The 15,457-nt window shown below is 46.4% G+C and overlaps 1 protein-coding gene across 3 annotated transcripts in view; it reads right to left on the bottom strand.

Annotated features, from left to right (window-relative positions):
* The window catches only part of VWA3B (von Willebrand factor A domain containing 3B), an 829,217-nt gene that overhangs the window by 287,429 nt on the left and 526,331 nt on the right, over nucleotides 1–15,457 (bottom strand). For all 3 annotated transcript variants that reach the window (XM_069204269.1, XM_069204271.1, XM_069204270.1), the window contains 2 exons: nucleotides 10,797–10,921; nucleotides 8,594–8,731 (listed from right to left, as the gene is read on the bottom strand). In XM_069204269.1, coding sequence (XP_069060370.1) covers nucleotides 8,594–8,731; nucleotides 10,797–10,921 — 263 coding nt within the window. The remainder of the gene's footprint in view (nucleotides 1–8,593; nucleotides 8,732–10,796; nucleotides 10,922–15,457) is intronic.

Here is a 15,457-nt window from a genome sequence, read left to right as displayed (position 1 = left end):
CTTTAAAGCTGCTGGAAACAAAGTTGCAGCTTTTCTTGGAGCAGGTCCGCTGTCCTCGGGAGTTTCTTGTCTTTTCGAAGCAGGGGCAGTCCTCAGAGGATGTCGAGGTCGCTGGTCCCTTTGGAAGGCGTCGCTGGAGCAGGATCTTTGGAAGGCAGGAGACAGGCCGGTGAGTTTCTGGAGCCAAGGCAGTTGTCGGCTTCTGGTCTTCCGCTGCAGGGGTTTTCAGCTGGGCAGTCCTTCTTCTTGTCGTTGCAGGAATCTAATTTTCTAGGGTTCAGGGTAGCCCTTAAATACTAAATTTAAGGGCGTGTTTAGGTCTGGGGGGTTAGTAGCCAATGGCTACTAGCCCTGAGGGTGGGTACACCCTCTTTGTGCCTCCTCCCAAGGGGAGGGGGTCACAATCCTAACCCTATTGGGGGAATCCTCCATCTGCAAGATGGAGGATTTCTAAAAGTTAGAGTCACTTCAGCTCAGGACACCTTAGGGGCTGTCCTGACTGGCCAGTGACTCCTCCTTGTTTTTCTCATTATTTTCTCCGGCCTTGCCGCCAAAAGTGGGGCCTGGCCGGAGGGGGCGGGCAACTCCACTAGCTGGAGTGTCCTGCTGGGTTGGCACAAAGGAGGTGAGCCTTTGAGGCTCACCGCCAGGTGTGACAATTCCTGCCTGGGGGAGGTGTTAGCATCTCCACCCAGTGCAGGCTTTGTTACTGGCCTCAGAGTGACAAAGGCACTCTCCCCATGGGGCCAGCAACATGTCTCGGTTTGTGGCATGCTGCTAGAACTAGTCAGCCTACACAGACAGTCGGTTAAGTTTCAGGGGGCACCTCTAAGGTGCCCTCTGTGGTGTATTTTACAATAAAATGTACACTGGCATCAGTGTGCATTTATTGTGCTGAGAAGTTTGATACCAAACTTCCCAGTTTTCAGTGTAGCCATTATGGTGATGTGGAGTTCGTGTAAAACAGACTCCCAGACCATATACTCTTATGGCTACCCTGCACTTACAATGTCTAAGGTTTTGCTTAGACACTGTAGGGGCACAGTGCTCATGCACTGGTACCCTCACCTATGGTATAGTGCACCCTGCCTTAGGGCTGTAAGGCCTGCTAGAGGGGTGTCTTATCTATACTGCATAGGCAGTGAGAGGCTGGCATGGCACCCTGAGGGGAGTGCCATGTCGACTTACTCATTTTGTTCTCACTAGCACACACAGGCTTGTAAGCAGTGTGGCTGTGCTGAGTGAGGGGTCTCTAGGGTGGCATAATGCATGCTGCAGCCCTTAGAGACCTTCCCTGGCATCAGGGCCCTTGGTACCAGAGGTACCAGTTACAAGGGACTTATCTGGATGCCAGGGTGTGCCAATTGTGGGATCAATGGTACATTTTAGGTGAAAGAACACTGGTGCTGGGGCCTGGTTAGCAGGGTCCCAGCACACTTCTCAGTCAAGTCAGCATCAGTATCAGGCAAAAAGTGGGGGGTAACTGCAACAGGGAGCCATTTCTTTACACAAGCCCCCCCCAGCCCACAGGCCAGGAGACTCAGCCAACGCTGGAAGAGTCTTCCTAGTCTGTCAGGCGAGGAAGAGTAGAGGAAATGGCTGGTTTGTTGCAGGGCCTACTCTGCCTTACATCCTCCTGTTCAGGTCATTCCCTCTGGGGAACTGACCCACTTCCACAGTGATAGGACCTAGTCTGAACTGCCTCTTGTCTGTGCTTTGTATGTCTTTACCCATTCTCTCTATTCTGAGGTCAGAGGTATCCACCTCTGCTAATCTTATCTTAGCCAGGGTCACCCCTAGCTCACCCAAAGAGGTTACCCAGAGCTGGAGTAACCCCACCATGACCAACAGGGTCAGGGGGCCTAACTTGTTATTTGGCATGGGGTCAGACCACCATGCCAAGGATAGTGCAGCCATAAAGGCTAACACCCAGCAGAGGCCACTGACAGCTGTCAGTGCCCAGAACCACACCTTTAGCTCTTCACCTACAAGGGAAGGGGCTAAGTTACAGGCTTCTTTGGGTTCAGGGTGCCTGTCTGCTGTATTAGAGTGGGGGGTTACCACATCTTGTAGTAAACACCCTTCTTCCACTCTTTCTTCTGTTAGCTGAGGAGCCACCCACTCAGGCTTAACAGTTGCCTGACTAGCCAGGACTTCTTGTGGGTCAGGTTGGACTTTATCAGAGCCATTTTTGGAGTTCCCCCCTACTGGAGCAGAATCTCCTTGGCTTGCTGGAACCTTGGCTAAAGGTTGTCCACCTTTCCTACTCTGTTTCCTTTTCTTTTTCTTCTGGGGCCTACTTGCATTTACTGCAGAGGCAGGCACTCCAGAATCCTTGGGAGAGGACTGGCCCTGGACCAGTTCTTCTCTTAGGCTCTGACTAACCTCTGGGTAGTCATTTCCAAGGAGACAATCAAGGGGGAGGTCTGTACTGACTACCACCCTTCTCCAGCTAAAAGTTCCACCCACTTCTATGGGCACAAGAGCCACAGGCCTATTAGTGACCCTGTCTGGGCTAACTCTTACTCTGGCCATCTCACCTGGGATGTACTGGTTTGAGAGCACCAGCCTGTCATGCACAATAGTGTGACTGGCACAAGTGTCTCTCAGGGCAGTGGCTGGGATTCCATTCACCTGTAGGTGGTGGAAGTGTCTACTTCCCTCTGGAATCTCCAACTCACCTGTTGGGCCCATTTTCCAGTTGAAAGCTATGAAGACCTCCTCATCTGAGGAGTCATCTCCAATGGCTACACTGGTTACCCCTGGAATTTTGTTCTGGGGTTTGTTTTTGGGACAAGAAGTGTCCTTGGTGTGGTGCCCAGACTGTTTACAGTTGTGGCACCATGCCTTAGTGGCATCCCAGTTCTTACCCTGGTACCCACCTTGGTTTTGGGTTGTGTCTTGGGGCCCACCCACCTGTTCTGGTTTTTGGGGGCCTACAGAGGACTCTTTTTCTTTGTTTCTAGTGTCACCCACTTTCTCCTGGGGAGTTTTTGTAACCCCTTTCTTTTGGTCACCCCCAGTGGAAGTTTTGGTTACCCTAGTCTTGACCCAGTGGTCTGCCTTCTTTCCCAATTCTTGGGGAGAAATTGGACCTAGGTCTACCAGATACTGATGCAACTTTTCATTGAAGCAGTTACTTAAAATGTGTTCTTTCATAAACAAATTATAAAGCCCAACATAGTCACACACTTCATTTCCAGTTAACCAACCATCTAGTGTTTTTACTGAGTAGTCTACAAAATCAACCCAGGTCTGGCTCGAGGATTTTTGAGCCCCCCTGAATCTAATTCTATACTCCTCAGTGGAGAATCCAAAGCCCTCAATCAGGGTACCCTTCATGAGGTCATAAGATTCTGCATCTTTTCCAGAGAGTGTGAGGAGTCTATCCCTACACTTTCCAGTGAACATTTCCCAAAGGAGAGCACCCCAGTGAGATCTGTTTACTTTTCTGGTTACACAAGCCCTCTCAAAAGCTGTGAACCATTTGGTGATGTCATCACCATCTTCATATTTTGTTACAATCCCTTTGGGGATTTTTAGGATGTCAGGAGAATCTCTGACCCTATTTAAGTTGCTGCCACCATCGATGGGACCTAGGCCCATCTCTTTTCTTTCCCTTTCTATGGCTAGGAGCTGCTTTTCCAAAGCCAATCTTTTGACCATCCTGGCTAACAGGGGGTCATCTTCACTGGAGTTATCCTCAGTGATTTCAGAGGTGTTGGTCTCTCCTGTGAGGGAACCAGCATCTCTGACTATTATTTTTGGAGTTAGGGTTTGAGGGACCCTGTTCTCCCTAGATAGGACTGGTAGGGGGGAATTTTCCTCCAAGTCACTATCCTCTTCCTCTGAGTTGCCACCCTCAGAGGGGTTGGCCTTTTCAAACTCTGCCAAAAGCTCCTGGAGCTGTATTTTGGTAGGTTTGGGGCCCATTGTTATTTTCTTTATTTTACAGAGTGACCTTAGCTCCCTCATCTTAAGATGGAGGTAAGGTGTGGTGTCGAGTTCCACCACAGTCACATCTGTGCTAGACATTTTGCTTCTAAAAGTTGGAATACTTTTTAAGAATCTACAACTGGTTCTAGAATCTAATTCAAACTTTTACAAACTTTTAAACTCTGAAAGAAATGCTAAACAGGATCTAACACAAGGCCCTAGCAGGTCTTTTAAGAATTTAGAAAACTTTTCAAATTGCAAAAATCAATTTCTAATGACAATTTTGGAATTTGTCGTGTGATCAGGTATTGGCTGAGTAGTCCAGCAAATGCAAAGTCTTGTACCCCACCGCTGATCCACCAATGTAGGAAGTTGGCTCTGTATGTGCTATTTCAAAGTAAGGAATAGCATGCACAGAGTCCAAGGGTTCCCCTTAGAGGTAAAATAGTGGTAAAAATAGATAATACTAATGCTCTATTTTGTGGTAGTGTGGTCGAGCAGTAGGCTTATCCAAGGAGTAGTGTTAAGCATTTGTTGTACATACACATAGACAATAAATGAGGTACACACACTCAGAGACAAATCCAGCCAATAGGTTTTTATATAGAAAAATATCTTTTCTTAGTTTATTTTAAGAACCACAGGTTCAACTTCTACATGTAATATCTCATTCGAAAGGTATTGCAGGTAAGTACTTTTGGAACTTCAAATCATCAGAATTGCATGTATACTTTTCAAGTTATTCGCAAATAGCTGTTTTAAAAGTGGACACTTAGTGCAATTTTCACAGTTCCTAGGGGAGGTAAGTAGTTGTTAGGTTAACCAGGTAAGTAAGACACTTACAGGGCTTAGTTCTTGGTCCAAGGTAGCCCACCGTTGGGGGTTCAGAGCAACCCCAAAGTCACCACACCAGCAGCTCAGGGCCGGTCAGGTGCAGAGTTCAAAGTGGTGCCCAAAACGCATAGGCTAGAATGGAGAGAAGGGGGTGCCCCGGTTCCGGTCTGCTTGCAGGTAAGTACCCGCGTCTTCGGAGGGCAGACCAGGGGGGTTTTGTAGGGCACCGGGGGGGACACAAGCCCACACAGAAATTTCACCCTCAGCGGCGCGGGGGCGGCCGGGTGCAGTGTAGAAACAAGCGTCGGGTTCGCAATGTTAGTCTATGAGAGATCTCGGGATCTCTTCAGCGCTGCAGGCAGGCAAGGGGGGGATTCCTCGGGGAAACCTCCACTTGGGCAAGGGAGAGGGACTCCTGGGGGTCACTTCTCCAGTGAAAGTCCGGTCCTTCAGGTCCTGGGGGCTGCGGGGGCAGGGTCTCTCTCAGGCGTCGGGACTTTAGGTTCAAAGAGTCGCGGTCAGGGGAAGCCTCGGGATTCCCTCTGCAGGCGGCGCTGTGGGGGCTCAGGGGGGACAGGTTTTGGTACTCACAGTATCAGAGTAGTCCTGGGGTCCCTCCTGAGGTGTTGGATCGCCACCAGCCGAGTCGGGGTCGCCGGGTGCAGTGTTGCAAGTCTCACGCTTCTTGCGGGGAGCTTGCAGGGTTCTTTAAAGCTGCTGGAAACAAAGTTGCAGCTTTTCTTGGAGCAGGTCCGCTGTCCTCGGGAGTTTCTTGTCTTTTCGAAGCAGGGGCAGTCCTCAGAGGATGTCGAGGTCGCTGGTCCCTTTGGAAGGCGTCGCTGGAGCAGGATCTTTGGAAGGCAGGAGACAGGCCGGTGAGTTTCTGGAGCCAAGGCAGTTGTCGTCTTCTGGTCTTCCGCTGCAGGGGTTTTCAGCTGGGCAGTCCTTCTTCTTGTCGTTGCAGGAATCTAATTTTCTAGGGTTCAGGGTAGCCCTTAAATACTAAATTTAAGGGCGTGTTTAGGTCTGGGGGGTTAGTAGCCAATGGCTACTAGCCCTGAGGGTGGGTACACCCTCTTTGTGCCTCCTCCCAAGGGGAGGGGGTCACAATCCTAACCCTATTGGGGGAATCCTCCATCTGCAAGATGGAGGATTTCTAAAAGTTAGAGTCACTTCAGCTCAGGACACCTTAGGGGCTGTCCTGACTGGCCAGTGACTCCTCCTTGTTTTTCTCATTATTTTCTCCGGCCTTGCCGCCAAAAGTGGGGCCTGGCCGGAGGGGGCGGGCAACTCCACTAGCTGGAGTGTCCTGCTGGGTTGGCACAAAGGAGGTGAGCCTTTGAGGCTCACCGCCAGGTGTGACAATTCCTGCCTGGGGGAGGTGTTAGCATCTCCACCCAGTGCAGGCTTTGTTACTGGCCTCAGAGTGACAAAGGCACTCTCCCCATGGGGCCAGCAACATGTCTCGGTTTGTGGCATGCTGCTAGAACTAGTCAGCCTACACAGACAGTCGGTTAAGTTTCAGGGGGCACCTCTAAGGTGCCCTCTGTGGTGTATTTTACAATAAAATGTACACTGGCATCAGTGTGCATTTATTGTGCTGAGAAGTTTGATACCAAACTTCCCAGTTTTCAGTGTAGCCATTATGGTGATGTGGAGTTTGTGTAAAACAGACTCCCAGACCATATACTCTTATGGCTACCCTGCACTTACAATGTCTAAGGTTTTGCTTAGACACTGTAGGGGCACAGTGCTCATGCACTGGTACCCTCACCTATGGTATAGTGCACCCTGCCTTAGGGCTGTAAGGCCTGCTAGAGGGGTGTCTTATCTATACTGCATAGGCAGTGAGAGGCTGGCATGGCACCCTGAGGGGAGTGCCATGTCGACTTACTCATTTTGTTCTCACTACCACACACAGGCTTGTAAGCAGTGTGGCTGTGCTGAGTGAGGGGTCTCTAGGGTGGCATAATGCATGCTGCAGCCCTTAGAGACCTTCCCTGGCATCAGGGCCCTTGGTACCAGAGGTACCAGTTACAAGGGACTTATCTGGATGCCAGGGTGTGCCAATTGTGGGATCAATGGTACATTTTAGGTGAAAGAACACTGGTGCTGGGGCCTGGTTAGCAGGGTCCCAGCACACTTCTCAGTCAAGTCAGCATCAGTATCAGGCAAAAAGTGGGGGGTAACTGCAACAGGGAGCCATTTCTTTACAGGCGGCAATTAATATTGGGAAGGTTTAGCCAGATTTTAAAGCACATTTTGGAAACTCGTGCTAAGAGCCCACTAAAAATAGTCATCTCCATGATAGTGGCTGAATTATGGAAAATCAAATTCTTCGGTAAACATAGATTTTTAGTGAAAATATGACAGGAATAACTTATATAAATGCTGTGCAACCTTGCCCCTCTACAAACTCATTTTTATTAGAGCAGGTCTGCACTGACAGCTGGGCCGAAGACCTGCAGCACTGACTTTTAATTAGGTTTCTCGCCAGCTCCAGAGCGCTAGATTAGGTGTGAACTTCCCAGACAATGAGTATATACACCTACTGCACTTGTAAATGCATGAGCAGGGAGGTGCTTGAATAAATGAGTATGAAACTTTGGGCCAGATTTATCAAAAAAGCCTTTTGCAATTCGGTAATAGCGATTTTTAAGAAATCGCTATTTCTGAGTCGCAAAATGCTATTTATCATATTTGTGATTCGGTAATAGCGATTTCTTTAAAATCGCAAATGCTATTACCGAATTGCAAATTGCGATACTGGCCCTATTTGCACCTATGGGCCGGTAAGCCCATATTTGCGAATTTTTTGCATTTCCCAAATTGCGAATTCCTAAATGGAATTTGCAAATTTGGGAAATACAAACCCAAGGGTGCTGGGGGCCTAAAGCCCCCTCTGCTGCACCCCAAGAATTTTTTTAAGGACATGTAAGGCGCACACATGCCAAAGGGGCATGTGTGCATTGAATGTCAATTTTAAAAATGCATTTAATAGCCCAATTCACATTAAGGAATTGCTTGTTACTTGTGGTTTAGAAATCGCAAATAAGGATTCCTTATTTGCAATTTCTTATTTAGAGAATCGCAATTTGCGATTCTCTAAACGGGGGTCGCAATTTTAAGGAATCGCTATTTTAGCGATTCCTTAAATTTGCATTGTGAATGCCTTTCGTAAATACTGAAAGGCATTTCTGCATTCGCAAACGGCCATTGGCACCGTTTGCGAATGCAAAAATGGATGACACATCTGGCCCTTTGTGACAGTGTCAGTACGTCGGCACATGAGTGAGTGAGTGACTGTGTGAGTTTGTGGGTGACTTAGTGTGTGAGTGAGTGCAGTATAACAGTGTGCCGTAGAGCATGACGATAACCATCCTCTACTTGCTTACCTTTCTTAATGTCAGCTGAGCGAATGGTAAACCATCAAGGACCTGCAGGTTAGAAGAAGACGCAGGAGCGCAATGCACTGATTGCGCTGTTTGCTTTGTCTCTAAGAGGCCACTCAGCAGTTAGAAAATGGATTCTGAAGAGGGGAGGGCGCGCTTGAAAAAGAAAATCATGATTGAAGGAGGTTGTTCTCCTGGGCTATGTTTACTAGTTGATGATGCCTATTTAGAACATCAATACACAAAAGTCGATCCAAATAGCACAGGTCTGTAGCTTGTCAGCAGCTACTCCCTTGAACCTGGCCTCTCTCCACATTAAGATTCAATACATTATTAGTGGTGACGTAGCCTAGTCCCAGTCTAAAGCCCCTCGTATGATCAAAGAAAACACAGTTGCGGCCACATCCGTGCGATTTCACCGCCCTACCCACCTTCCTGTTGTCGTATTTCAGCACAGAGTAGAATTTATCGGCTGCTTCCCTCCGACGTGGTGTTGCTATGACAATGCCAGGGACGTAGCGACAATTTCCTCCCTCTGTCCCGGTTTTACAGAATACAAAATCTCCGACCTGCAGATTGGATGCAACAGATATGGGTTAGGCACGGGTAATTGTTAGAAAGGAGAGATTGCGAATCTTCAATTGAAAATGGATTTCCTGTTCTATACCAAGGACTGAGCAACTAGTATACGGAAAACTAAGCGGACTGGTCAACAAAGACTGTTTAGAACTGAAAAATGCACCACGTGCTAAATTTCCATGGCGGCCATGTCACACCAGAGCCTGCCTTTTACCTGGCACACACAGACATTTCTTCTCTGGGGCGGCAAAACTCAGCGTCTCGCAGGTCTGCCAATTCTTCAGTCTGCTTATGTTTAACAGTCCCACCTTTACCATCATTTGTGACTTTCCATGCCCTGTGCCTCACCTTCAGAGACTTTATCCCAGAATTAAATGCCAGCAGAATAACTAACCCTGGTAGTATGTTCAAACTTCAATCGGAAGAACACACATACAGGAGTTTCTCCTGCTTTTAAACTGCTCACTTGTCTCAGGTGTACCACACCATGATGTGACCTTTTCGAGTTTCAGCATCCATGTACCAGGAAATGTAATATGTCCCTGCCAGCACTTCGTACCGCTACTCCACCCCTCCAGGCTCAAACATCATTCCTTCTTTCCACGCTCTTTTAGAGCCCTCTTCAGACACCTGAAATGCTCATTTTATCTAGACCTATCTCTCTAGCTCCTGAACCACTTTCCTTCTTTCAGACTCCCTCAGCTCCCCTCCACCACCTGTCAAAAATGTTGCACTAATTTAGACTCCCGCAGTGCTCATTTCATCTAGATTCCTAAAGCACTACATAAATAAAAAAAATTCACTCGCTGTGTCAAACGCAAACTGCTGTGACATCATACCGACGTGGTCCACGCCACAAGAAACGTACATCTACTTCACAGCAGCATCATTGCTCATTCCCTACTCCTTCACACCAAAGTGTTCCTGTATACTCCTGCACTGCTCCATATCATGAAGATTCCACTTTGGCAGGGGCCTCCTCCCTTCCCTTCAAATATCTGAAACACTCCCTGCCACCAGCCCGATCCACCCCTCCATAAAGGGCTGCAGTGCTGTCTTGCCAGGCTCCAGCAGCTGTTCTTTCCTGAAGGCCTCAAAAGTATTATCTCGAGACAAACACCTGCAGCATGTGATGTCTTCACTTTTTTGGCTCTTTGGGCATCTCACACCAAGTTCCTGAGCACTTCCTTCCCTTGGCTCCTGCAGTGCCTTCTTTTTTTGGGTGTCTGCAACCACCTTTCTATTTAGGCACATGCAAATCTCCGTCCTTCAGGAGTCTGTGACCCTTTCACCATTCAAACTTCTGTGGGACTAATTGCTAATGAAACAGTTCCTCATACATGGTTCGCATAGAGCCATCAAAGGTCTCCCTAAACTTGGTAGTTACAAAAAAACAGGAGGAGCACAAGACCATCTGGGACCTGGGGCATATGAATAATGACACAAACAATGGTTTTAGAAGGTCCATGACGTTGGGAACAAACAACTGAAGTTACAAATGTATCACAACACTGATGACACAAACAAAAGACAAGGTCAAGCAGTCATACAAGAAGTAGGGTATCACATTACTAGACACATTTCATGAAATGCTTAATACAAAATGTTTACTTTAAATAATATTCCTATAAAACATAAGGGCAAAACAGAAACATAATAAGCTTGACTAAAACATATGTTTGTAATTTAAAAGTCTGATGTATATATATTGATGATATCACAAAAAACAGGTGAAAAATATTATGTGCCCTTCTGGCAGTAGCTCAAATTAATAGTTGGGCAGTAATTGTATTGGTTCAGCTTTTGCATCAACTGTTAAAAAATACTGAACACTGTCGCTAAAATGGATGCAAAACACGGACAAAGTGATAATAACGGGCACAAAATAGATGCAATAAAGGTTACTCCCAAAAAATAAACGATCACCCAAATAAATGTTATTTGTGCTGTTGAGTTTTTCCTGTCAAGTTCTTTAAAATGACGTCCAAATCATCTTACAACTGAAGTGCCTCTTATTCTATGCAGAGAATAAAACAACATATTTAGGATGTTAACCTTTAAAGATGGGCATGGCACAGCACCGCCAACAGGCATTATGAAAGCAATTGGTGTGATCTGGGTGTCTCCCGGACTAAAGTCCACAAGGGCCTGCTTGGAGCTTAAACAGTTTTGCACAGTCCCTGAAAGAAAGCAGAGAAACACACAAGTTAAACAACAATCTCGAGGTATCAGTCCCACTTTCCCCAAGCCCAATATGTTTTCTCAGCTTTTGAAAGGTCATGACCTACGATAGAGGAAGCAGAAGTCTGCAGTTTACTAAAAGCCATTAATTGTGGGATAACATCAATGAGAGAAGCTTGCTAACTTGATTTGTGGGTAAACCCATTTAAACATACCACAGACTGTACAAAACCGTGGAGGGCAGTTTTACGCAATTAAGGTGCAATGGGCTACTTTCCAAGTTGATAAAAAGACTTGCACATTTCTTAGGACTAGCAAAACAGTATATGTGCTATGGCTGTTAGCCAATTATAGCCTATAGGGCATGCTTACAGTCACGCACTTTGCCTGCTGGGCACAGCCAAAGACTGTGCCCCGTGGAGGCTGGGGAGAGGATGTGGCTAAAAGCCAAGCTTTATGAATAAAGCCACTAGCACAGCAAACTGGTTTGCCCAGCATGGTCAGGAGGCGTGGTCCATAGTGCAATAGACACTGCATATCATCAATGGCTATCGTGATCATATTTCATACAGAGCAGGCTCCTGGGGTTTGGAGTCTGGGAACATGGCTGAATCCCACAACTTCTATCCAGAGCCCAGCTAAAGGTCTTGCCTATGAGGAACTGGAGCCTTCGAATTATTGCTGGCTAAGCCAAAGGTCATATGCTGCTACCACTGCCCAACAGGCCCTGGGGAAGGGGGGCTGGGCATATGTCATGACAGAAGGCCTTACTCTGTCCCAGAAACCCACTGGACATAGGTGTTTGTTGTGCTCTATAGTCACAGCTAATGGGAGATTAGGTGAAGGGCATGGCCAAAGACCGCACCTCACACCACTTTTTGTCTAATGCTGAATCCTGTGTGCATTTGCATTCAGAAAGATATTTGGCCACCACCTACCGCCAGGGACACTCCACAATGGAAGAGAGAGAGAGGGTGCAGAACATCCACAAAAAGCTATGCTCTGTGTCCAGGTCCCACTAGCTTTGGCTAAAGAGAATGACCAAAGAACAGACCTTGTACCAAGCAACTGATTCACATGGTCAAATGTCTTATCCAATAGGATATGGGGGGCACAGCAAGGACAACATTTAGGGTTGTGCGACCTCTGCCTGTTCCTTCGTTGCCCAGTACAGCCGCTGGTTTAGTGATTACAAGACCCCAGGAGAGAGAGAAGGCACGCCAGTGAACAGCCCTATCTATCAGCGGTAGAAAAACCTAACTTGAAACAGGAGTCATGGACGCTAAGTACTTCCTGACAGGACCAAGCAGCACTCAACAGTTGTGTGCCCCTCACTGATTCAGTGCCTCCCTCAAAAAGCCATCGTGCGAATGAAGGCACCCCTTTAATGCACTGCAGAGCAGAAGGCAATGACGTCTATTTTAAGCTTGTGCACAGTGAAATCCTTGAGAAATGTAATTGTTTCCTGAATGAGAGTTTGCATGATAGATGAATGTGTTATACTTGCAAAAAATCACACAAAGTTTGCATTAGAACAGGAAGGGAATGAAATGTTGTTTTTTCATGATATCTTGTCACAGCACGGAAAATGTGTGGTTGTTATTCAAGCAGCACCGGTTTGAAAGAAAAAGTAAAACAAGAGTGAAAATGTCAGCATTATTTCCGGAATCCAAGGGAGTTTCCTCTTCTAAATATGGAGCACTGAGAGCTTAGCTGGCAATCAGTACTTTTTATTGTAAAATGTGATATCAGCCAGTGCTTGTGCATGCCGTGAAGTTCAACCTCGAAGATAGGCATCCATGCACATGTAATGTTTGGCTCTGCACAGGTGGGGAATCTTGCACATCTTCTGCTGTTGAAGGTCTAGGAGCGGCTCCTCCATTAGGACGCAGGAGAGTCGCCCCTCTGCCTAACATGCCCCCAGGGATGAAAAATAAAATGGTAATAAAGTTTATTTATAACCATTTTACTTTCCATCCTCCCATCCTAAACCGATTGTCAGCGTGGGGAAGCGCCGTTGCTGATTAATGGCAGCAGTGAGTTGTGCATAGTTAAAGGGGGCATGTATTTTTGGCCAGCTGTCGTGCGACGGACAGCCAGACATGCACATTTTAAACTTCTCTAACCCAGCTGTCTTTAAACAGTAAGGTTAGAGAAAGCACAGGCCTTCAGTGCGCTAGGAAGCTTTGAGAGAGGTCGCTCCCTCCAATCCTCGTGCTGCTCTCATGCTGGTTACCAGCATGAGAGTAGTGCCAGGATTGCTTAAAGAAATTTACTGGGGTCTGAGGAGACCGGAGGGCGGAGGACATCAACATCGTGCAGCATGCAAGGTAAGTGTTTTTTTATTTTTCTTGACACACACCACCCACAATGCATGCATTGACCCACCAACACCACATCCGCCCGCCCCCGCACTGTGTCTACATGCCAGCCGCCGCTGGGTGCGTTATACAAAGGTGGAAATATCAATTTGAGGGTCGTTGCTTTGTACGCAGGGTGATGGATGTGAGGAAGACTTTTGTTGTGAGTTTGTTTTTCAATAAATAATATATAAATAATGTGTGGGATGCTCTACTATGCTCAAACACTGTGTCTAGCCTCGAGCGCTCATGACAGAGTGGATATAGGCCAAAATTATGAAACCTAATTTACTCCATCGTCCTTAGACCACGTGGTTCCATCACCACAGTACATGAATATGCTTTATCGTTAACAAGTAGAAACTGCAGGTAATACTTTGCAGAGCTCGATCCTCTGTACTGTACAAATCACAGAGAAGATAGAACAATGTTCGAGTCTTAGGCTGGCACATACATTTCAAGATTTGAACCACATTGTAATGAATGCTCTTTTTTCTGGTAGTCCTGTGTGCTGTACCAGGAAGAGCTGTTACACACCTACTGCTAATAAATGCTTACTCTTCTCCTTGTGTGAACTGAACTGTTTGGTGAAGTTACATTGCTGCAAAAGCGTTTCTCTCTCGTGTTCATAGATAAAGTGTTGGAAAATAAAACTTCGCTCTCAAAGAATAATCCTGCTGCCAAGATTTATTTAAGAGTTGGGCGCCAACAGTATGGTATAGAAGCCTGGACACAATGGGTCACTTGTCATAAGAGCAGAGGATCCGAGGTACCCAAGTTGCGGTGATCCGAGCCAAACGGAGGGATAGTCCCCTAAAATGTCGACCCCTGCTTGTGCTACTGACTTGGTTGCATTGGTGAGTGGAAATTGCATAGCCTTATTAGTTCTGTGAGAGCAATGCGAGTTGTAGGGTGGAAGACAGGGAGTAAAGGTTACCCAAGGAATAAACAGATAGACAGCAGTCAGGACGCCTGCAGGATGCGAAAGGCATGCAAGGGTTTTAATTCCCTTTGCCATCACCATGGAACAAGTGTAGAAGGGCAGCCTGCTGAAGGAAAAGTGTGTTTTTCTTTAGGCGATTGGCGGGTTCTCTCCATATGTTTGAGTGAGTCTGCGAAAGGGGGAGGGGCCCTTCAGGTGAAAGGTGATTAGAGTTTAGAGGCCGGAGTAATTGATAACGTAACCCTTACCCAGGCAATTTCAGAGGGGGGGAAGACATAAGAACAATGCCGGGTTTCTCCTTCAGAAGTTTTGAGTGAAGAAATGTTTTCGGCGGGGCAGTCCCCCACCAGGTGAGAGTGCGCAAATGCTTTCCCTTTAGATGATATCTTAAGTAGAAATGATAAAAGGCCTCCGGAATCTCCGTAGGACCCTAGAATGACCCCTGGGTTTGTAGAGATTAGAACTAGCTCTATCAGTTAAATGGTTACTTCAGTCACCTCCTCGGACATTGCTTCATATTCTGCCCAGCAAATACCCGCACCATTTGTCAGTTTACATCCACTGCTCCTACGTCAGCTCTCGATTCATAATTAAGGCTCTCATGTTTCCTTTTTTATTCATTTTTAGAGATGACTACATATAGAAAACCATCCTTTTACTGTCTGTATTTAGTTTTAAATATAGAAAAGGTACAGAAAATAGGTGTTCTGTTGTGCGATCTTTGACGCTGTCAGTCATGAAATCTAAGCCAATAGCTGTGCAGTCTGACAATCAGAGTAGTTAAAAGAAAGGTACACAATTTTTAATGAAGCTTCAAACAGTTGCAGGTGTGCACATGTATTAAATGATAATGACATCTGGGTGAATTCCATATGAGTGATGCATTATATATGACTTCCTATAGCACTAAAACGCATTTGGAATCATACTACAAGTGTATTTTCATCAGATAAATAAAAGTGAAACTATATTAGCCTCAGAGTCATTTTTCCACAAACCCAAAATAAATATGAATAAGAAGAGCAAAACAGAGATAAGGATAGTTATAGACGAAAGCGTCTAAAATTGATCCCATAAAACAAGGAGCCCTAATCATAGTCCAGGAATGTAAACAGTGCTATACACCCAAATATGGAACGCACTGTCTATCATTCACCACCGTACACCCAACTGAATAAAAGTAGTCAATCTAAAATGTTTTTTCCTTTGAGCGAGCAGATAAACCACTGACG

This window comes from Pleurodeles waltl, chromosome 8 (genome assembly GCF_031143425.1).
Source record: "Pleurodeles waltl isolate 20211129_DDA chromosome 8, aPleWal1.hap1.20221129, whole genome shotgun sequence".
NCBI classification, from domain to species: Eukaryota; Metazoa; Chordata; class Amphibia; order Caudata; family Salamandridae; genus Pleurodeles; species Pleurodeles waltl.
The sequence above is the reverse complement of the archived record's forward strand: the minus strand, read 5'-3'. Positions and strand labels throughout refer to the sequence as shown.